Source organism: Candoia aspera, chromosome 6, assembly GCF_035149785.1.
Source record: "Candoia aspera isolate rCanAsp1 chromosome 6, rCanAsp1.hap2, whole genome shotgun sequence".
NCBI lineage: Eukaryota > Metazoa > Chordata > Lepidosauria > Squamata > Boidae > Candoia > Candoia aspera.
Genome location: NC_086158.1, coordinates 38,299,374 through 38,323,735, shown reverse-complemented (window position 1 = coordinate 38,323,735; position 24,362 = coordinate 38,299,374). Strand labels below are relative to the sequence as shown.

Genomic DNA, 24,362 nt, shown 5'->3' with positions numbered 1-24,362 from the left:
TCTTCTGTGGTCCTCTTGTCCACAGTAGTAGATCTGGTGGTCATTTGATGTGAAGTGGCCCATTCCAGTCCATTTCAGTTCACTGACGCCCAAAATGTCTATCTTTAATCTTGACATCTCACCAGTAACCACATCCAATTTGCCCTGGCTCATAGATCTTACGTTCCAGGTTCCAATGGTGTGTTGATCCTTAGAACATCGGATTCGCCGTTCACCACCAGCACCGTCGGCCGCTAGCCGTCCTTTCGTCTTTAAGTTAGCTGTGTCATCTCCTCTGGGGCTAGTTGAACTCATCCTCTGTTCCTCCCCAGTAGCATTTTGACCATCTTCCGACCTGGGGGTCTCATCTTCCGATGGTATACTGACATATCTCTGGTTGTACTGATCCATTTAGTTTTCATGGCAAGAATACTGGGGTGGATTGTCATTACCTTCCCCAGGGATCGCATTTAGTCTGACCTCTCTGTCATTACCTTCCCATCTTGGGTGGCCCTTCATGGTTTAGCTCATGGTGTCATTGAGGTGCTCAGGCTCCAGCACCATGATAAGGTAACGATCCTTTGCTGAAGGATGCTTCTTCTAATGCAGTCCAAAACTATGTTCACCCATCTAGCTGCTGTCTCACACAGCTGAATCATGTTGAGCTTGCCAATGACCACATTCCAGTCCTTTTCAGATGTAGCGTTTCCCAGCCCACTCTTGCAACCTTTCCAGATTATATTGCAATCTCCTTCTGTCATCCTGGGTGTTGGTCAGGTCTCCCAATTTTGTGTCATTTACAAATTTGATAATCAACCCATCAATCCTATCTTCTAGGTCATTAATAAAAATGATACTTGAATTGAATAATACTGGTCCTAAAACAGATCTCCGCAACCCCCCATTGGTTATTATTTTCCAATACAGTGTTGAGCTATTAATGCTAACTCTCGGAGTACAGTTAGCTACACTTACTGTAGTGCTATGCAAACTACACTTTAACAGCTTGTCAGTGAGAATGCCCCATGAAACCTTTTCAGAAACTTTGCTGAAATAAAGTAGATTACATCCACAGCATTTCTCTTGTCACTAGAGTAGTTACTTTATCAAAGGAGACAAGATTTGTTTCACGTGATCCCTTTTTAACAAAGTCAGGTTGGCTCTTAGTAATCACGGCATTGTTTTCAATGTCATTGTTTTATTTAATTGTGCTATGTGAATAGTTTTATTAATGCATTTATACACTGTCCTTGCATTCTAAATAAGGAATACAAATATTAAACTGTATTAAATTATGGAGGAGTGGAGAACATGGTGAGAAAGATACTGTGTTCTTAAACATAACAAAAACAATCTTTGTTTTTTTTTTTACACAGAAACCAAATGCATAGCAAGAATGTGCTAGCTACTAATAAAGCCCTATCTTCTGAAAATCTACATTATGAAGATGGTACTGAAAAAGAGACTAGGAAATCTACCACTTGTCAGCAGTATGAATTACATTCTCTAAAACAGTCTCATTCAGAATCAAATGTATTAGACGATAGAACTAAACTAAATAGTCACCTTTCCAGAAGTACTTGTGACCTAATTCAGGAAGAAAATGACAATCTGGATATACACAATTCTACTTCACCACAAGAAATTATGAAGTACCAACCTTCCACTATAGGTAGGGGAATAAAAGGTTGTCTCCTGGGCGGTGAGATATTTGATAAAAGTTTATTAAAAGCTGAATTAGAACTTGAGACAAATGTGCCTTGTGAAGCTGTGAATGGGTCATTTGGAACACCAAGAATGGATGAGCCAACAGACAACATAGCATCTAACCCAAGGCAAAGCCATGAAATTCCACATAGAACTCTAATGAGTAGTACCATCAGCTTAACTTTTGAGAATAATTCCTTAGAAAGTTCAACTAATGATTCTTCAGCTTTTCTGCCTGCAAAAAGGAGCAATAGTCTTCCTGTACACACAGGATCATCAAACCTTTATGATGCCTCTGTAATTATGGGAGGTGAGAAAGTGGGTGGCAAGGTCAATTCTGTTTGCTGTGGACTGATGAACCTGAGGATTAATGAAGAGGTGAGATCTGACTCATGTGCTGCCTTTGGACCAATTAAACTTTCCTTGTTAGATGCGGAAGATCTTGTCCAGTCCCTGGACCAGGCAAATAATATTGCAAGTGATCAATTGGAGCTTCTCTTGAATGGTAGCTCTCCAGCAGGCAGTCAAAAGAACTTGTTCTCTAATAAACCTTCTCAGTACTTTGACAATGATTTCTCTATACTTTGTACTTCAGAACTTGAAAGTGCTGCAGAGACTTTGACGGATATTCTAGAAATTAATTCACTAAAAAACAATGTTCGATCTCAAGAAGACTTTTTGACATTAAAGCAGCAGCACATGACACAAGTAACATCAACTCCTGTAAAACTAGAAAATGTGCTTTCTTCAGCAACTGTTTTGAACACTGAGATACTGGAAGGCAGCTATTCTGGTAACTGCTATCATCGAGATGGTTCCCGACTCAGTAAGTTGGAAGCAGTAGTTACTGCTCTCCCTCTGATCTTTTAATAAATATTGTTTAGAAAGTTACAGGAAATGGGAGTTTTATGAATGTGATGGGTATTGAATGCCAAGGAAAAATCTATGGATACACTAACCAAACTGAATGTTAATCTGATTTTATTAATCTCTCTTGGTTGGTAGTAGACCACTCCAGTTATAGCATACTTTGAGTGCCATACCTACCAGATACTGCAGTTGAATTAAGAACAATACATAAAAAGATGTTATCTAAAAACCCTAACTACAGTTAACAACAATTCAGCTATAGTTTTTCTTTTGTCAGTAGGAACAAAGTAACATATCAAGGGCCTGTGCATGCTAAAACAGTCAGGTCTTTATAGCTTTTTGAAAACTCAAGATCCTGGGGGGTGGGGAAACTGGGGGATGTTGTTGGAGAAAACTTTTGGAAGAATTCAGCTATCTGCCTAATCTTTTAGGCAAAATTCCAGTTTTGCCTTATTTTTCATTGAAGAAATTTATGCTTAAGCTTTAATGTTTTGGGCTGGTTAGTTATCAAAGGTCTTGATTCAAAGAATGAAGCTAATCTCAAGATACTTTGAAAGTCGTAGTCAGCTCTTCCTGCCAGGTAGTCTCCAACATGCATTGAGAATTCTGGCAGTTACTGGCCCAGCAATTCTGGAGGATGCAGTACTCAAAAAGGCTGATCAAAGCCATAGTGTTCTGACATAAATTGTTTAAGAATGATATTGTTAGGTATGAATTTCATTAACATACCACTTAAAATTCTACTGGAAATTTTCCATACTCCTCTAGTGAAAAAAGGCCAGTAATAAAGCTTTTTTTTCATTGTTCAATTTGTTCTTAGTTTACCCATATTGGTTCTGTTTATACATTTCTGAATTAAAGAGGTTAGCTGAAGTATTAAAACCTTAATCCACAATATATTTATGGGCTTCATAATCTCACTCTGGGATAGGTATTGTACTTCTTTTCTTGATCTCATTTTATGTGTTGGTTAATATTTTTATCTTGGTTAATAATTTTGCAGGCATACACTTTGAAGTGAAGCGTGTGGAATTGCATGATCCTGCTGCTCTTTTTTGTATTTGGGTTATGAGAGACCTTTTCCAAAGCCAGAAACAAGCAGCAGCAAAGACACAATTACTTCTTTCTAGCTTGGCCAGTTCCTGCGAAACCCTAGATGAAGTCTCAGCCATTAGTTTGGCAGAAGTAAGTATACTGGTTCCTATCTACATCATAGACATTGTCTGTTGCAGTGTTTCTCAACCTCGGCAACTTTAAGATGTGTAGACTTTAACTCCCAGCTGGATGGGGAATTCTGGGAGTTGAAGTCCACATATCTTAAAGTTGCCGAGGCTGAGAAACACTGGTCTACTGGGTTACAATAATTGTGAGCAAATAGTAGCTGATAGGGTGTTACTGATATTAACATGGTCAACTGCTGTAGCCTATGTTCTATCCTTTTATCTGTCATGTGAATTATTTCCTGCTTTTTTTCAGTGCAAAAGCTTAAACTCATCAAAAGGGCCTAGCATTTTGCAAAATTTCCCACCCAATACTGTATGTTCCCTTTTTAATTGTTTAACATATTTTATATTTTTTAAAAAAGTAAAGTGCACTATAATTTTAAGGAATAATTGCCCCTCTTTAAAAGAATGCAAAAATGAATATGGTAACGTAAGAGTCCTGTTGGATCAGGCTATTGGCTTATCTAGTTCAGTCTTCTGTATCACAACTGGATGCATTTGGGAAACGACTGAAGGATTATTACCCTCGTCCACTGCCACTTCCCAAAAATCAGTATTTAAAACATGCTGCCTATGATTCAATTGGTAGTAAACAATTAATATTAATAGCCAGTGATAGCCTGATCCTCCATGAACCTGTTCATTACTCTTTTAAAACCATCCAAATTGGCTGCCATTACGACTGCTGGAAACAAATTCCACGGTGTATTTTTTTTCTTTTTTACTGGATCGTTACCTTGTCGTGGTGCTGGAGCTTGAGCACCTCAATGATGCCATGAGCTAAACCGTGAAGGGCCACCCAAGATGGGAAGGTCATGACAGAGAGGTCAGACTAAATGCGATCCCTGGGGAAGGTAATGGCAACCCACCCCAGTATTCTTGCCGTGAAAACTAAATGGATCAGTACAACCAGAGATATGTCAGTATACCATCGGAAGATGAGACCCCCAAGTCGGAAGATGGTCAAAATGCTACTGGGGAGGAACAGAGGATGAGTTCAACTAGCCCCAGAGGAGATGACACAGCTAACTCAAAGCTGAAAGGACGGCTAGCGGCCGACGGTGCTGGTGGTGAACGGCAAATCCGATGTTCTAAGGATGAACACACCATTGGAACCTGGAACGTAAGATCTATGAGCCAGGGCAAATTGGATGTGGTTATTGATGAGCTGTCAAGATTGAAGATAGACATCTTGGACGTCAGTGAACTGAAATAGACTGGAATGGGCCACTTCACATCAAATGACCACCAGATCTACTACTGTGGACAAGAGGACCACAGAAGAAATGGAGTAGCCTTCATAATTAATAGTAAAGTGGCTAAAGCAGTGCTTGGATACAACCCAAAAAATGATAGAATGATCTCAATTCAAATTCAGGGCAAGCCATCTAACATCACAGTGATACAAATATAAGCCCCAACCACAGATGCTGAAGAAGCTGAAGTAGAGCAGTTCTATAAGGATCTGCAGCACCTACTGGACAACACGCCTAAAAGAGATGTTATTTTCATCACGGGAGACTGGAATGCTAAGGTGGGCAGTCAAATGACTCCTGGAATTACAAGTAAGCATGGCCTGGGAGAACAAAACGAAGCAGGACATAGGTTGATAGAATTCTGCCAAGACAACTCACTCTGCATAACAAACACTCTCTTCCAACAACCTAAGAGACGGCTTTATACATGGACTTCACCAGATGGACAACACCGAAATCAGATCGACTACATCCTTTGCAGCCAAAGGTGGCAGCATCTATACAGTCGGTAAAAACAAGACCTGGAGCTGACTGTAGTTCCGATCACGAACTTCTTATTGCACAATTTAGGATCAGACTAAAGAGATTAGGGAAGACCCACAGATCAGCTAGATATGAGCTCACTAATATTCCTAAGGAATATGCAGTGGAGGTGAAGAATAGATTTAAGGGACTGGACTTAGTAGATAGGGTCCCGGAAGAACTATGGACAGAAGTTTGCAACATTGTTCAGGAGGCGGCAACAAAATACATCCCAAAGAAAGAGAAAACCAAGAAGGCAAAATGGCTGTCTGCTGAGACACTAGAAGTAGCCCAAGAAAGAAGGAAAGCAAAAGGCAACAGTGATAGGGGGAGATATGCCCAATTAAATGCAAAATTCCATAGGCTAGCCAGAAGAGATAAGGAATTATTTTTAAACAAACAATGCGCGGAAGTGGAAGAAGACAATAGGATAGGAAGGACAAGAGACCTCTTCCAGAAAATTAGTAACATTGGAGGTAAATTCCAGGCAAAAATGGGTATGATCAAAAACAAAGATGGCAAGGATCTAACAGAAGATAGCAATTCATGGAGCGAGAATTGCCAGATGTACAAGCTGGGTTTAGAAAAGGCAGAGGAACTAGGGACCAAATTGCCAATATCCGCTGGATAATGGGAAAAGCCAGGGAGTTTCAGAAAAACATCTATTTCTGTTTTATTGACTATTCTAAAGCCTTTGACTGTGTGGACCATAACAAATTGTGGCAAGTTCTTAGCAGTATGGGGATACCAAGTCGTCTTGTACGCCTCCTGAAGAATCTGTATAACGACCAAGTAGCAACAGTAAGAACAGACCACGGAACAACGGACTGGTTTAAGATTGGGAAAGGAGTATGGCAGGGGTGTATACTCTCACCCTACCTATTCAACTTGTACGCAGAACACATCATGCGACATGCTGGGCTTGAGGAATCCAAGGCTGGAGTTAAAATCGCTGGAAGTAATATTAACAATCTCAGATATGCAGATGATACCACTTTGATGGCTGAAAGCGAAGAGGAACTGAGGAGCCTTATGATGAAGGTGAAAGAAGGAAGTGCAAAAGCTGGCTTGCAGCTAAACCTCAGAAAAACCAAGATTATGGCAACCAGCTTGATTGATAACTGGCAAATAGAGGGAGAAAACGTAGAAGCAGTGAAAGACTTTGTATTTCTAGGTGCAAAGATTACTGCAGATGCTGACTGCAGTCAGGAAATCAGAAGACGCTTAATCCTTGGGAGAAGAGCAATGACAAATCTCGATAAAATAGTTAAGAGCAGAGACATCACACTGACAACAAAGGTCCGCATAGTTAAAGCAATGGTGTTCCCTGTAGTAACATATGGCTGCAAGAGCTGGACCATAAGGAAGACTGAGAGAAGGAAGATAGATGCTTTTGAACTGTGGTGTTGGAGGAAAATTCTGAGAGTGCCTTGGACTGCAAGAAGATCAAACCAGTCCATCCTCCAGGAAATAAAGCCAGACTGCTCACTTGAGGGAATGATATTAAAGGCCAAACTGAAATGCTTTGGCCACATAATGAGAAGACAGGACACCCTGGAGAAGATGCTGATGCTAGGGAGAGTGGAGGGCAAAAGGAAGAGGGGCCGACCAAGGGCAAGGTGGATGGATGATATTCTAGAGGTGACGGACTCGTCCCTGGGGGAGCTGGGGGTGTTGACCGACAGGAAGTTCTGGCGTGGGCTGGTCCATGAAGTCACGAAGAGTCGGAAGCGACTAAACGAATATACAAAGTGGTTAAGGTTTTTGAATTATGTCTGGGAAAAACCCAAGTTCAAGACCAGCTTAGCCATGAAAATTCAATGGATGACTTTAGGTCAGTCATTCTGTCTCAGCCCAATCTACCTCACAGAACAAACAAATATTTAAATACCTCCTTTTGCTGGTCCTGAATTTCTTTGCATTTAGTTTTAATGAATGTCTTTGAATTCTGGTATTTTAAGAATCATAAAAAGCCTCTTTCTACATCATCAGTGCTGCAAATGATTTTATACACCCTGTTATATTTTCCTTTCTCTTCCTTTTTTTCCAAGCTAAATAATCCAAATTACTGTAGGGTACCCTCACAGGGGAGCTGCTCCAGCCTTCTAACAAATGCAAATAAAATGCGACAGATATAATATTTGCTGCATCTTAAGACATGAATGGCAGGTAATACTATTCCCTACATCTGCTGATTTTGGCAGGCAGATGATGCTTGTGATTAGTAAATTCAATGACAAAATTATTGCTTCTGGCCAAAAACACTCATCATGCAGGAAATAAAAAGGAACACTAGTTCATTACAATGAGTCCTTGTTTACCCTATAGTAGAAATAAAGCTGCTGATCCTTATTCTCAACTAGGTGGGATGAAATCATCCAATAAGAAGTTATTCCCTCCTATATCCTAGAAAGGGAAGAGACCTTGTGACTACATTTTAATGCTAGTAGTCGTGCTGAAAGACCTTCCCTGGCATTGCCCAGAATAGATCTCAGTTATTTTAGCTGCTCCCTTTACACTCTAATTCTTAGCTTATGGCTCCTAAAAATCTCCTGCTCCTCTATTGACAATTTTTCTTTCTTTTTTTTTTAAAGAGTTTTTCTTGCTCTATTCATTGTTCTAATGGAAAATGAGCCATGTTTGAGTCTGTGGACAAAAAAGTGAATTGACCAGCAAAGTAGCCTTTTGTGTTGTAAATAGCAAAAAGCAAACTGTCCTGACTGTTATGTATAGAACCAATAGAAGAGAATATCTGTAGCTCAGGGTTGAACTGTGGAGTCCTTGGTGCTCTCTGAGCTTGGTTGTTTGCTTGCAGACGTTTCTTTGCCCGACTAGGCAACATCTTCAGTGCTAGAAGGGAGTGGGGTTTGCCCTGTTTATATACAGTAGCTTCCCCTGACACTGTTGGTGGAGGTGGTGTTCTCTCCTTGTAGTTCCTTGATTAGGCTGCTCTTTACTGCTTGATTGTTTGTCTGAGTTGGTACAACCCTTCTAGCACTGAAGATGTTTCGGGCAACAAAATGTCTGCAAGCAGACAACCAAGCTCAGAAACCACCAAGGATTCCACTGTTATGTATAGCATTAGGTCGTTACCCTTCTAATGATATGTACATGTATGCCACTGGTACCATGGTAAGCAATAAAACAACAACTGCAGTCATGTAAGGATCCTCTACTTTCCACTTAAGATAAATCTGAATGGGAGTGCACTGCAGTAAGAGGGCAGTGTTTTTAATTTGACCACTCTGGGTTTTGACCAAAATAAGAGCATTTAAAAAGATGAAATTCAGGCCACCAGATGGCAGTGGAAACCCGGGAATTCTCCCTGCTTAATGTGACAGTGATTGCTTAACTTCCTTCAATCCACTGATAATCCAATTAACTATCACATCTGTTAAACTGTTAAGATCTTCTTATTAGGCTCTGGTCCCAAGTTTTTGTTTGGAGGATTAATTTATTTGTTTGAAAAAAACTAAAGCAAACTGCAATTTTTAGCTGTTCAGTATCTCAGCAAGTTGAAGACAGCCTTTCTGTAAGTGAGGTATGTTATAATGGCTGCAGGAGCGCCCTCACGGCTATAGAACACAATGGTCTCTTGAGATCTGGCCACCAGCCCTGGCGATGTTGTCAAAGGATCAATGCCAACTACTTTTGCTTTAAAACGAGAACACAACACAATTTTCTTCTTAGAAAAGTTTCAGAGAAGTTGTCTGCTGCAGCAGATATATTATCATGTATTTCCACTTCCCTATCTACTGATTTTTGGGGATGAATTTAGTTCCCTTTGGAAGGAAAAATCATAGGGAACTCAGAGCATTTATGTAATGTTCTGGTTCATTTGCAAAGATACCATTCTGCATAGTAGATGCAGGCAGTCTAACCTTCCTGGAATGCTATATATCCTTTGTTCGCATCAGATTCCCACAGTTGCAACCCTCAAAAGTGCCTTACAGTACTGAATTCAAAATTAGCTCTCTCTTCCCATTATCTGTATAAGATCCACTGATTGTATTCACCCCCCCCCCCATTTTCAATTCTCTCTCCCTGCACCCCTCCCCAATATATGTATATTTATGTACCTATAATTCTTACCTGAGTGGAAGAAGATGCGCTCAGGACACTAATTTCATCAATATTCTAGGCATTTCTTGGCTGTTCTGAGCAATTAGTAAGAAATCTTTCTAACAAAGAGCAGCCAGAATTTGATGGCAATTTTGACAGATACAGGGTGTTGCCACTTTAACTAATAACTGGAACTGCCAAATTTGCAGGATTACTAGGTACCTGGTTACAAGTACATCTGGTAAAATTTGAGCGAGTTTGGTTAATCTTTGGATGGTTTTTAAAAAGCATCTACATTCCTTATTTATTTATTAGAGTTATGCCCTGCTTTAGGCTAATTCTCATGAGCATCTTCTTGGGTTTAGATTAATACTGAATTTATTCAAAATTAATTAGTGACTTCAAATACAGAAATAGCCCAATGGAAATCAACAGGGTAATTTGAGGACAGCTACAAATTGAATATTTACCTGTTTTTAATATATTTCCCATGTTATTTCCTTCCTTTCCTCTTCTTTTGTTTATATACATTAATTAGTTCACTAAAATGTTATAATGTGCATCAATTCTTTTTTGCTGCAGCTAATCAAAAACACACCCTTATTTGAGAATTCACGGAGAGCTGAAGAATTAGAAAGACTGAAAGCTTGTGAGGGAGGCTATGGAAAGAAATATGATACTGTCACTTTCATTGGGAAAGGAGCTTTTGGGTTTGTCTGGACAGCAAGATGTAAAATGAATCAGGAAGAGGTAAAAAAACACTTATTTACTTAAAATTAGTCATGTTACTATTAGCTGCTTGTCATTATGCTTTCTGTTTTATGTGTGCTATGCATTATTAAGAAATAACTTTTATATTCTGGATGAATACAGGTAGTCCTTGCTTACCAACCACTTGTTCAACGACTGAAGTTATGACAGTACTGAAAAAATAATTTTATGGCCATTTACAACCTTTGCACTGTCCCTCAGTCACATGGTTGCCATTACAGTCGGTATGCATTGCCTTGTGCTTGACTGGTTTTTCTTTTTTTCCCCCCTTTGCAGAGCGAAGAGATTGGAGAAGAAGGGAATGGGGAATACACATTGAAAGCAATGTGCAGGCACCGGCAGCTGCGAGTGCGCTTGGCAAACAGTTGGTGTATTCCCCATTGTGTGCCTGCTTACTCTCTTCTAATCCCTTCATCTGCAATCTCTCTGCTCTGCAAGGGGGTGGGCAGAGGAGAAATTGCCCACAAAAATCACTTGATGGGGCCCTTCTTTTTGGGGGTTGAGGGGAGAAGAGGGGCTGTGATTGGCACATGGAAGGGGCAGGAGGGCAGGGAAGCTCCAGAGCAGCTTGGGCATTGGAGGGGCAGTGGAGAGAGAGGAGCACAGGTTTTTCCTCTCTTGCTTTGCAGACCTAGTTGGGGACATTGCGTTTGGAAAGGGGGGCTTCCAGTCATGCATATTGCAGAGGGATGTACCCCTAGCCTAATATGGGTGCTGAAAGGCGGGGGGGGGGAAGCGATGAAGGATGGGGCTTTGCTGAGGGCCCTGTTGCATGCAGTCCCCAAGTGGAGCAGAGTGGTGAGGCAGCTTCCCCCATCCGTTGCTCCTGTCCAGGACCTTTACTTCTGCTTGGCCATGGGGGAGACTGGATGTCTGCCTTGGAAAAACACCTGTCAGCTCCTGCGCCTCTCCTCCCAGCTGTCCCTGGATCCAAAGGAACCAAAAAGGGCACCATCCTGGCCCCATTTGACATTCCACGTCTCCACCCCAGCATGCAAAAGGGAGGCGCTTGTGGTTGGGTTGGCTGGCTGGCTTAGGTCGTGCCAGCTCAGGACTCCGGCAGTTTTTTCTGTTTTGGTGGGGCAGGATGGAGCCCTTGCAGCGTGGCTGCTTTGCTGCGACGAAAAGTTTGACTGAAAGGAGGGGATTGCGAAGAGGCCACGAGGAAGCCCTTCTGGCCAGCCCAGGAGGTGGGTCCCTGGGTAGAAGGCAACGCCTCAGTTTTGGACATCATCCCCCTGGAGATCTCTCCACTTTGAGAGAGGCTGGGGTGGTGGGAGGAGAAAAAGTAGAGAGATTGGAGATGAAGGGATTAGAAGAGAGTAAACAGGCACATAATGGGGAATACACCGACTGTTTGCTGAGCATGCTTGCAGCTACCAGCGCCAGCACATTGCTTTCAATGTGTATTCCCCATTGTGTGATGCTTACTTTCTTCTAATCCCTTCTCCAATCTCTCTGCTCTGCAAGGGGGCAAAAAACAACAGGTCAGACAAAGGACACATACTGACTGTTAATGGCGATCATGTGACTGAGGGATGCTGCAAAGGTTGTAAATAGTCATAAATTGGTTGTAAGGTTATTTTTCCATCACTATCATAACTTTGAATGGTTGCTGAACAAGTGGCCGTTAAGCGAGGCCTACCTGTATTTTGTCTGCAGAAAGAAGAAAAAGTATCGTCCTTTGTTTTGTTTTTATTTTAGAGCATTAGCCAACAGGCAGACACGTAATTTGACCTGTTCTGATTGAAACATTCTCTAGGATGGAAAACAGTATTTTCCTCTTTAGGAGATAAGTAGTGGTGGATGAATCTCATCTACTTAGAGTAGAGCAAGAGATTTATGATTCCAAATTGTTTAATAATAACAGTAAAAAGCCTTTTCTTTTTTAATTAGTCCATTCTATTCTTTACTTTTTGAGTGGAAGGTAGGAGAAACTTTATGTATGAAATGACTGAGAGCTTCATGGAAAGAAATTCTTAGGCTAAGTGTATGCTAAGAGGGATCACTTTTCTTCATTCTAAAAAGGATAACTGTCTTCATGAGCCACTCTTGTGAATCTGATTCTAGTGATGAACTTTGGGAGCCATACTAATCAGATCCAAGGTATAATTAGCCCAGCATTTTTTGTTACACAGTGATCAACCAGATATATTCTGGAACTTTGCATATGGGATAATCTGATAATTATGGTATTTGATTCTGATGGTTGTATAAAGATATGCTTTAAGTAGCAACTACACAGTGCTACTCATAGAAGAAAAGTTTTCCCCCCATAAACTCTGCAGATTTGAATGCATTTCTCTGTGAGCAGAACTGATTTATTTTTTCTGTCTCTTTCCAATAATGCCCTGGATTAGTATCACTTCTGAGCATGTTATTTGCAACCTAAGCTTGGACCTCAGATAGCCCGAAAAGCTTCCATTGCAGACTCATTAAAAAGAAAAATGAAAAAGAATAATAAATGCTGTCTGATTGAAGTAGTGTATCTGTGGGGATTGGAAACCAATAACATAAAAATCCAAAATGAAATTAAAAGAACATAAAACTTTTGCAATTTGAACAAACAGCATATTTTTTAAAAAGAAGTAGAAATAATTATATTTATGAAAGCAATATCTTACCTTGAAAAGAAAGGTGAGCAATATTGGGAAATATTCAGAAGGGTAGCTCTTTAGAAATATGTGGCATCTTCAGTTTTCTTATACTTGTCTAAAATGTCCAAAGTACAAATATCAGTTGTAGTTCCTAGGCTTTAGGAATAGTATATGGTATAGCACATATTTGGGCTAAAGAGGAAGCACAATATCAAGAGTGACTGCATTAGTATTTGGATCACTGAGTTTAATAATGTATTAAGTGCTAGAACTCATAAGCTGCAGTGTCTGCAGAATCTCAGGTGATGAATCTTACATTGATTTAAAGCAGTGTTTCCCAACCTTGGCAATTTATCTATGGACTTCAATGCCCAGAATTCTCAGCAATGGCCATGTTGGCTAGGGAATTCTGGGTACTGAAGGCTACACATCAGGAAGTTGCCAAGATTGGGAAACACTGATTTCAACCTAAATATTCAATGTGTCTAAATTGTGAAGTAGAAACATGAAATAGTAAATTCCTACTCATATAGTATTGTTTATCTTTTTAACAAAAGGCAGTCAAATTCAGCTGACAATTTCTGCTAAGTCACTAAATCATTGAGAGGAAGAAGAAATGCAAGTACAAGTGCCCTTCCGATGCCATCATGATATGAATGAGATTCTCACAGTGCTACTCACAGAAGAAAAGTTTAGAGTTCTTTAAGCAAAAGAGTAAATATAAAACATATGATGTTTGAGCTGCCATTGTGCAGCTTAAACATAAAATATTTTTTTACATTTGCTTTATTTTTATATTAATAGATATAGATTAAAAAACGTAAATTAAGCTTCTTCCTACTCCCTCCCATCTAAATTTTGTCTAATTATTCCTTTGCATTTTTTCATTCACAGGTTGTAGTGAAGTTCATTTGGAAAGGAAGGGTATTAGATTACTGCTGGGTAGAGGATCCTGAGCTAGGAACAGTTACTCAGGAGATTGCTATTCTGAGAAAACTTCAGCATCCCAATATTATCAAGGTATAGTAGATCCTTTAAGCAGATATATAAAATATAGTTTCAGGAATTAAGCCCCTTTTATGTTTGCACTAGTGTACCTGAAACCATTTTGTTTGGTCTCAATGGAAGATACTGTTGGAATACAGCAAATTGCCATACGTGGAAACTCAAGTATTGGCTCTACCATCACTTCTGTTATTTGTTCTTGATTTGGTTTATCTTTAAACTGTGACTACTAAGGTTGGTAGTCGCTAAGACCTAAGGTTACTAAGGTCATTTTATAGTAGTTTGCCTAAAATGTAAGATGGAAATATCTGAACTTTTTTCTCTAAGGAGTAGACAGCATAAGGTATAGAGCTGCACTCTCCCATAATTTTGAGATGAAAACGTTTGAAAATTATACTGTTAACTCTAGAATAAAATCATAATATTCCTCTCCAGATCAATGAGAAAAACTCCTATCCATGTGTCTGATACACCCTAGCCTGCTTAGCATTTTCATGATCTTGTAACTTAGTTTCTTATGCCACTTTTATTATTTCACTCTCTTATTTATTATCACTTACATTGGCATTCTGTGTGATTATTTAAATTGTCATTTTACTGTATTCATTGTAAGCTGCTGAGTTTATTGAGTACAGCAGGGTATCAGTCCAACAAATAAATAAATATCTAGTAAATAAATAAAAGTAGCTTGTTTATTCCTTTTGAAGTCAGAAGGGTCCAGTGGGATACAAAATTTGTGGAGTTGTTTTGAAAATTGTTCACACTACATTCTCTGACACTAGGTACTAGATATATTTGAGAACCAGCAGTTCTTTCAGCTAGTGATGGAGAAGCATGGGACCGGTCTAGATCTATTCACATTCATTGATAACCAACCTGATTTGGATGAACCTTTGGCGAGTTACATATTCCGGCAGGTGAGATTTAGTTAAAGTAAAATCTGCAGTAAAAGCTGATAAAATGGTGAAAAAAAATTATCCAGGCACAGATTGCAGGTTTGAATCTAAATTGAGGCAGAGGCAAAGGGGTTAAGCAGTCCTAGTCTTGATCTGAGGAATCTGTGATATTTTACTCTATAAAGCAACATCACAAAATGTTATTTCTTGTATATGTGTCTTTTGGTCTGTTCAGTATTCCAGAGTATATTCTGAATTTGCTCTGACTTGTAACCTTATTCGTGGAAAACTAAAGGAATGAATGCTCAAGGTGAACGCTATATATATTTGCATATCAAATTTGAACAAAAAAATGTTTCACTATGACATCCTGCAGTAAGTTTTTCTGTAAATATTATAGGATGTTTTTTTGGAATCAGGAATATATCTGTGCTAATGTACTATGCTTAATTATAGTATTGCTGAATGACTCATAATAAGAGAAGGTGGTAACATTAGAATAAAAGTCGTATCTAGGAAATCTGTAATTTTGTACCTTAGTTATCCATAATGCTGTTGACAGATTATGATCTAGGTGTCATATTGACAAGGAAAAAAAGATTAGATGAAAGAGCAAGAAACGTATATATAAATTGGGCGGGGGAGTTGAAGCTTTTTTTTTTTTTTTTTCAAATATAGCATAAGAAGATATTTGTTGCTACTCTTGCTATCTATTTGCTACAACCTCTTTATCTAGGACCCAGTAGTCTCTCTCTTGGGTAAAGAACTAACTTCTGTTGTGTACTTTTCTCCATAGGTAGAACTAAGCAAAAATGCTATTTCCTATTCTTGCTTGCTTTTAGACCTAAGGCTACCTAGGCCAAAACCAGAGGCAGTAATTGCTCTCATTTAATATTTTTCCGCCTATGGGCAGAACAGATATAATGAGGTCTGCGTTTGTGGATTACAGTACGTATCTTAAAATATTTAATACCAGGGAAGAGAGAACCAGTTGGGTGTAGTGGTTAAGGTGCTGGCCTAGAGATCAGGAGTTGTAGGCCTCCCTTGGGCATGAAAGCCAGCTGGGTAACTTTGGGCCAGCTGCTCTCTCTCATCCCAACCCACCTCACAGTGTTGTTGTTGTGCGGAAAATAAGAGTATTAGGTATGTTCATTGTATTAGGTATGTTCATTGTCTTGAGTTGAACAAAATATATAAAAAAGATGGGATAAAAAGATCTATTAACAATAAATGAATGGGTGTATAGCCAAAGTCACAGAACTCTGAATATGATCATTATAAGTTCTGATGGTCTCAAACAGCTCATCTTCCTCATGGAATTGTTTTAACGAACATTTTAGCAAACAAAATAAAGACTATGAAATAATGCTTCTAGTAATATATAATACAGCAATGACATTTTGAGTTATAATCACTATAGAAGCAGGATTAAAATGAAATGTGGATTTGTATATTCTCTTAATAACATGCCTTTTTCAAGGCAAAAAGCTAATAATAAGATTTTAAGCAGGACATGTAATTATTTGTTTGGCTACAAATAGTGAAATATTTATTTATTTATTCATTCATTCATTCAATTTGTGAGTGTATTATCTGGAACGGGTGCCATTCTGATCTCATCCTATTTGTGCATCAGCTTGTATCTGCAGTGAACTATCTTCGCTGTAGGAACATTCTTCACAGAGACATAAAAGATGAGAACATCATAATTGCTCAAGATTTCACTATCAAGCTAATAGACTTTGGCTCAGCTGCTTATCTGGAACCTGGCAAAATGTTCTATACTTTTTGTGGGACAATTGAGTATTGCTCTCCAGAAGTGCTGTCAGGCAATCCGTATGTATGATTTTGAAATAAAGTTTATGTTTCAACAGCAGTACATTAGTCTGGTTTAGGGGGGAGACTGTACAATAACTCCAAAAATCATGTAGAGAAAGACCATGGAAGAGTTTTATCATATTTAGAATCAATAAAACTATGACTGTACTTTTGGGCTGTGTATGTAGCAAGCTGAGTAAAAATCTAGGAAATTTTTATGATGTTCAGGTTTGGTCAAACTGGGAAATTATAGCAAATATTAATCCATGATTTAAAATGTGTTTAATATATTGGTTTATTCTGATGCTGTTAATTATAATTTCCTGGTCTGAAGAACATGAAAATTTGTGATTTCTTGGTTATACCCAGCGTGCCTATTAAATTAAAATATGATTATTGAAATATAACATTTCTCTCTAATTTTGAGGCCTCCCTCTCTATTGGGAAATATACATAATCCATTCCCCCAACCAGATCTCTTCTCAGTAATATAGAAAGCTTCAGGGAAAAAATACCAGTAAGGACAGAACAACATGTTGTTTGGTCGGAAGAATGAATTACAGGTAGTCCTCGCTTAATGAACACAATTAGGATTGAAATTTTGTTGCTAAGCAAAGCAGTCATTAAGCAAATCAGACCCAATTTTATGAACTTTTTTGCAGTGGTTGTTAAGTGAATCACCACAAATGTTAAGCGAACCACATGGTCGTTAAGTGAATCATCCGGTTACCCATTGATTTTGCTTGCCAGAAGCTGGCTAGGAAGGTTGAAAATGGCAATCTCATGGCCGTGGGACATTACAGTGGTCATAAATGCAAACCGGTTGCCAAACGCCTGAATCGTGATCATGTGACCACGGGGACGTGATCATGCTGTGATGGCTGTAAGGGTGAGGGCAGGTCGTAAATCGGTCATAAGTCAGAACTGTCACTAAATGAATGGTTGTTAAGCGAGGACTACTTGTATCTCTGGATACATTTTTGTTTCTGAGTACTACTTTTTAAGTATAGATTTCTTTAGTTTGCATTTCTATTTTGCATGATTTTGTCTGTAAACCCAATGAGCTTAACTATTTAATTCTCTATAGATACTCAGGACCAGAACTGGAAATGTGGTCACTAGGTATCACCCTTTACACCATAGTCTTTGGAGAAAATCCTTTTTGTGAGCTTGAAGAAACAATGGATGCTGTACTGCGACCTCCTTACAGTGTGTCAATTGGTAGGTAGTTCACTAAGGTGTTTTCAAATTATAAACCAAGGAAAAATAAAATAGTTTTTCAGCTAGGTTTTTTGTGCAATACAGTTTATAGAAAGACTGGCCCTCCATCTGGCATGTCCAAAAAACATAGGCATTTTGGAGCTGTAATGATGCCTAGGTTTTTAATTAGAACTTCTATATTACTAGAACCCTGAACTTTGCCAATGGAATTGATAATTTATTGATTTTGTTAGGTACGACTTCTCCATGAGCAAACTTTTGTCTTTCCATGTCTGTTTCTCTGAGCTGTTAATTGTTGATATACTGCACTTTTCTTATCGGTACATTGGGTCTTTATTATTCATGAGAGGAGGGAATCCTTGCTGCTTAACCTGTACCTGCCATACATTTCAAGAAGTAGTGCTCCCAGAGGTTTCTAGAACTTCCATTGGAGACATCAGGTTAGTGTTACAGAGGGCCTTGGATGAAGTGGATTATCTTGATCCTTTCCAGTCTGCGCATGGGATGGAAATAGCATTGGTCATCCTTGTGGATGACTTGTTAGTTTTAGATGGATGGAGTGCATTCCTCTTTGTTCTTCTTAATCTCTAAGCAGTGTTCAGTGCCATCAGTCATGTTTTTGGATTGCCTATGATAGTTAGATTGAAGCACTGCTCTTCAGTGGTTCTGATACTCCTTGAGTGGGCAGTTGCAGTTGCTGTTAGTGAAGGAGGAAAGGATTGTGTTTTTAGGCACTTCATTATGGAGTGGAGGACCCATGCTATTTCCACAAACATTTGTAGGAATAAGATATAACGTGTAAACTATAATATCTAATATCTGAACATCTAATAAGTATAAAATACCAGGGCACAGATTCTGTACTTTTGCAGACAATTAAGCATTTATCCCCTTTTTATATCTGCAAGTAATTTAGCAGTATTTAGAGACACTGGAGGAGATGTATTACTTCTATCAGATGGTAAATACCAAAGATAAAATGAGCCTGGCTGCCCTGGACAATTCGTTAATAGCAGTGTAAAATAGCATGCATAAATATCCATCCCTGCAGGAGGGACAGTACAGAAAAAAATGAGCAATGGTCTCAATATTACTCATACTACATGGGCCAGGCTGTTCATTATAAGGAATTTTCTTACATTTCCTTTCCAAGACAGCAGAAGGTAAAACATTAAATTTTGTCAGCATCATAGCTCATCTTCTATTTAGCTATTTCAGTCTGTCCCAGATACCCAGTCAGGATGAAACTGAAGGGTTGAACACCTACCAACAGACAAGTTCCTGATGTTCTGTATCTATTATTATTTGCATTAGCTTGCTTTTGCATGGTCAGGCCTAAGTCTTTCTATATGGAGATTTGGAAGCAATCTCTGATTAAAAAAAATCAGCTGCCACTTCCTGATTGGTCAGCTCCCGTATAGCAGAGTAACACCAATACCACAGGAGGTGCACTCTTGTCATTTGGCATTTAGATCCAATTCAAGGGGCTGATTATGACTTGGGTTCTTGTTACCTTTAGAACTGTCTGATCTCAATAGAATCTGCCTGCCCATTTTGACCTGGCTGAGATGATAGAATAGAAATCTGACTCTCTGAGATGTTAGGAGAGAGTGTGCTTGGAAATAAACCCCCTTGGCAGCAGCCCCCTTGCTCTGGAATAGATTGCCACGGTTAGAATGGCCACTTTCTTGCTAACATTTTGGAAAGAAATGAAAAGCATTCTCTTCCAACAAGCTTTTGGCTGGTGTCACTTAATTGGGGGCCGACTGCTCAGGATTAGGTGACTCATGATGTATTTTATATTGTGTATTTTAATACATACTTATGATTTATCTGAAATGTGAGCTGCCTAGAAACTCTGGAGGAGGTGGCATAAAGTAAAGGTGTGTGTGTATATATAAATAGATCAATGTAATTACTACGTAATTACTAACGGCGTTCCGTGAGTCATGCTGGCCACATGACCCGGAAGTGTCCTATGGACAACGCCGGCTCCAAGGCTTTGAAACGGAGATGAGCACCACCCCCTAGAGTCGGACACGACTGGACTTTACGTCAAGGGAAACCTTTACCTTTACCTTAATTACTACATTTTCTTGAGACTGTCAGGTTCTAATTACACTTTGCAAACTGTCATGTGTCACAAAGGCTTGCTGACCTCTTCCTATAGATAGCTTCAGGAGGATGATGTGGAATATATAAAAAGTGTAAGATAAAAGGCATTTAACTCTAATTTCCCTGCTAATCCTTTGTTCTGAATTTCCATGCCATAGCTGACTTTCCTGTGAGGAAAAAAAATCCACTGTGGTTTCTATTATGAACACATGCCATTCCCGTGGTACTAATTTGCGTGGCTTTTGGCCTGCATTGTTTTATTCTCATGTGACCTTTGGGTCAAATAATGAATTGCAATATCTTAAAACAAGAAGTCTTTGGAAATTATACAGCATGTGCATGGGTACAGTATGCCTTATCCAAAGCAGATAATCCTGAAAGCTTGACTCTATTGCAGTAGTTTTCACTACTGAATAGAAGCCATCTTCAGAGAAGAAAGTAATTAAAAATGAAGCTGGGAAAGGTGATAAGGAATATAGAATCTTTGAAATGTGCTGGATTTCAATTTGTAAAAATTATTCATCTTATAACCATATTCAATGAAAGCAGAATAACTGAAAGGCAAGCTGAACGCTAATAGAAAAGTTACTGATGTTGTTCCTCCTTTCTTTTCTCAGATCTGATGGGTCTCCTGTCTGGGCTCTTGAAGCCTTTTCCACAGGATCGGACAACTCTAGAAACGGTCATAGGGGATCCTTGGGTGATACAACCTGTAAACTTGATGAACTATGCGTGGGAGAAAGTATTTACTTGTGGCAAACCAGGTATGAGATAGAATTCTGAAAGCAGCATTCCTAGCTTACCATGAATACTCAGATGAATAAGATCTACAAAGAATTCTATAAAAGGAATATTTTCCATTTGACACAGTTGGTTCAAGGCCTCAGCACACAAGGGATGTGTTTGAAATAAATTTCTCTGCAGTACAGATTTGTTCGTGTTTTGCTCATCAGTACGTCTTGTTCTGTTCAGAGACACTTCGGTTATATATACAGAATTACACTAAAGTATGCAATGGCTGGTTAATAGTATCTGCAATTCCATGTTTATTAATGTTAATATTTTATTTTTAGAAAACAACAGTTTCAAAATTTACTCCACTGGCTGCAGTCACGGTGGTATCTGGGCAATCCCGAGCCTGGAGAGTATGCAGAGTTTAAATGATGAGGTCAATAAGCATGAGCTGGCAAATTCCCAGCTAGCTGGAATGATCTCTTCTGCAGAACAAGAGCCATCAACCTCTTCCCAGTGCCAGAATAACTGAAATCTTAACTTTGGACACACTCTTGCTCTTCCCTGGGAACTGAAAAAAATGCCACAAGGACACCAATGTGATGAGCATAATGGCTACATGAGGTGAAGCAGCAAAATTACAAGTTCTCTATGCCTCCTGTGAGCGCGTCTGATATGATTCTTTAATTTCCACATATAGGGATTTAGTTTTCATAGTGCCTAATTACAAAACTCCAGTGTAATTACAGTCAAGTTAGGATGACAGATATATAACATAACATCTAGGGCTCAACTGCACAATTTAAATCTGCATATTTGACTTTTCATCCACTGACATTGTAAAAATGGTACCAGCAAATGGACATTCAGTAGTTTTGGAGAAAGACTAGACAGTAAATCTCCATAGTGGATAGGCAACCACAGTCTGTATTTCCATTAGTTCATTTTGGTTATCTGTTTTCCATTAATGATAATTTGTTTGTAATTACCAATCATAACAGAACCTTTGCTTAGACTGCAGAAAGATAGCATTGATCTTCATCTTTTTAGTTTTTTAAAAATGCCACATACGTTTGATTTTCCTCGAAAGAAAACAAGAAGCAGTATCTTTCACATTTTTCTTACTGAAACATAAGAAACATCATACATTGGAACATAAGGACATCATTTGAGATTTTCTTTAAGTGAATTACCTGATGGCTCTCCTGGTAAAAGGGTAAAGTTTCTGATGGCCACATATTTTAGCTTCCCAGTAGAGATCATCTTATAAATTTTATCTGATACATAACCGAAGGGATAATCAATATGAGTTTATAATATCCTGTGTTTTGGCTTTGTGGATGTTCTTGCTTTAGAGAAATCCTCCCACAATAGAGGAAACATTTTGCACATATTAGGTTTAAATGGGAGGTCAATATTTTCTTACATATCAAGACAAGAAAAAAAAAGGACCATTTTCCAACAAAGGACCCTAGCCAGACATTTCTGACAGTGAGTTTTGCTTAAAAACCTTGGTTGTGCTGAAAGAAATAGTCACCAGAAAGTTCAATTGACTTGGCCAATTCATTTTCCTTTAAAAAAGATATTTTATATAGATTCCTTGGATTATAAATTGGCAATTGAACATTTTATAGTTATTTTTTTAACTGTTTAGGAACAATGCATTTTTTCAAATTAGTTTAGCATGGCAAATAATTACTTCTCTTTATTGATTGTATTGCTTCATAACTAGATAGATGAACATCTGTATTTGGCTGTAATTCTCCTAAGGAGTATTTCCTTCAGTAGTACAACTATCCTTAATACTACTGACAGTTTGAATTTTACTTTACTAGGGTTCAGTTTAAAGGTTGCTTCAGTGGAACACATTTTCAATGCTATTTTGGTTATATTACAAGGTTGTGCCTTCCTCTCCTTCTTGTGAAGGAAGCTATTGCCCAATCTACACAGAGGAGAAAATATTTGGAAGTGTTCTGCTAGGAATGTGTGTGTATGTATGTATGTAGTACAGAATAGGACATCAATAGCTTGCAACAACTACTGCCAAATCAATAATCTATTTAATGTATTCTGTCCCTTGATGTCCACTGTTCTCTCTATCCTGGTATGTGTTTCATAGTAGTATGGGGACAGTGTTTACTGCACAGAATTTTTGACATGATTCCATGTTAGCCAGTTTGCTAAAGAAATGCATACAATGACATTATTACAGAAGGATGCAATTGAAAACTAATCCAAGAGAAGGCCTTGCTAGAAGCTGTCCCACTTGGGCATAAAGCCTAGATTTGTAGGATAAACTAAATCACAAATAGGGCTGTGCAGACATGTGAAAAAGGTGCTTTGCAACTGGTACCTGTTTTCTTTCAAAGGCTGTTCCTGGTTATCTTCACATGTATGTACATGGATAGTTGTTTTGCCGGCAGTTCTAATGGAAACATTCATTCATGCATGCACAGAAAATCCAAAATTACCTTCAAAATAACCTTATGAACATTCCAGAGGAGCTGGCTACTTTAATGCTTCAAGGAAAAGAGGTGCTTTTAGCTAACGTATTTTGTGAAGCACCTCATTCACTTGTTTTGTACAACCATAATAATCAGATCTATCTTGTGTCTTGAATTTTCAATATACACTGTATTTTTGACTATGAGAACTCTATAGAATATGAATTATATTTGCTGTAACTTTAAACTTAATTGTGTTAAATCATTTGCTGAAATGAACAAAATATACAGTAGTATTTTAATGCATGTCTCACATTAGTTTCTTTTCATGAAGAGCAGTAGTCCAGTCTTGTTCTCTTTTGTGCCGTTCATCCTTTTTTTTTTTGCTCTGCACCTTTCCCATTATTTACAGGAAAAAAATAGGGATATATACTGTACTATTTTTATCCTGCTGTTTTTCAGGGAGCTCAAGGTTTAATACTTGACTCCTTTCTCTCTCCCTTTCCAATACCAACTTACTTTTATAAAATCGATTCAACTGAGAATGACTTATCCAAAATCACTCAGTGAAGTTATTGATCAAAAGTTACGTTCATGAGCCTGCCAACTAAAGGAGAGTCAGGAATATCGTAACTAGATTTGTTAGGGATGTCATCTCTAGCATCATTTGATCAAAACAGGGAAAGTGTCAGGAGGGACATTCTTTGAGGAGAATGACATCAAAATGCTCTGGTTAAAATGTGTAAATATTTTCAGTTGACAGAATTTGATAGACTGCCTGCTACACTTTTTAAGATGTTTATTCATTTTTATGTCCATCAGTATTGCTGTTATATGTCTGTTTCCCTTTGAAAGAGATAAAACACTGAAAACGGATTCTTCGTTTCTGTAGACCTGCTTAAAGAATATGGAATAACATTTTTCACCCAGGATATATTTTTTTTTCCTGTTCAGTGTACTTATTAATTCAGGTATGAGAGCATGATTCTTCTAACAACAAACATTTTATCATCACAACAACCTGTGAGGAAGGATAGACTGAGAGCTTGCTGGACAAAGAAAGTATCCCAAGTCATCCAATACACTTTATTTTTAAATTATAATTTCAATTAAGCATAATGAAATCCTATAAAACAGCACAGCC

At 38.5% G+C, this 24,362-nt stretch overlaps 1 protein-coding gene across 1 annotated transcript in view; it reads left to right on the top strand.

The window, feature by feature from the left end:
* Positions 1-23,524, top strand: part of PASK (PAS domain containing serine/threonine kinase) — a 39,416-nt gene extending 15,892 nt beyond the window's left edge. Inside the window, exons 9-17 of the mRNA XM_063307788.1 lie at positions 1,356-2,512; positions 3,560-3,741; positions 10,202-10,369; positions 13,882-14,007; positions 14,775-14,909; positions 16,525-16,724; positions 17,794-17,927; positions 20,660-20,806; positions 21,116-23,524. Of these exons, the coding sequence (XP_063163858.1) occupies positions 1,356-2,512; positions 3,560-3,741; positions 10,202-10,369; positions 13,882-14,007; positions 14,775-14,909; positions 16,525-16,724; positions 17,794-17,927; positions 20,660-20,806; positions 21,116-21,306 (2,440 nt within the window). The 3' untranslated portion in view covers positions 21,307-23,524. The remainder of the gene's footprint in view (positions 1-1,355; positions 2,513-3,559; positions 3,742-10,201; positions 10,370-13,881; positions 14,008-14,774; positions 14,910-16,524; positions 16,725-17,793; positions 17,928-20,659; positions 20,807-21,115) is intronic.
* The last annotated feature ends 838 nt before the right edge of the window (positions 23,525-24,362 follow it).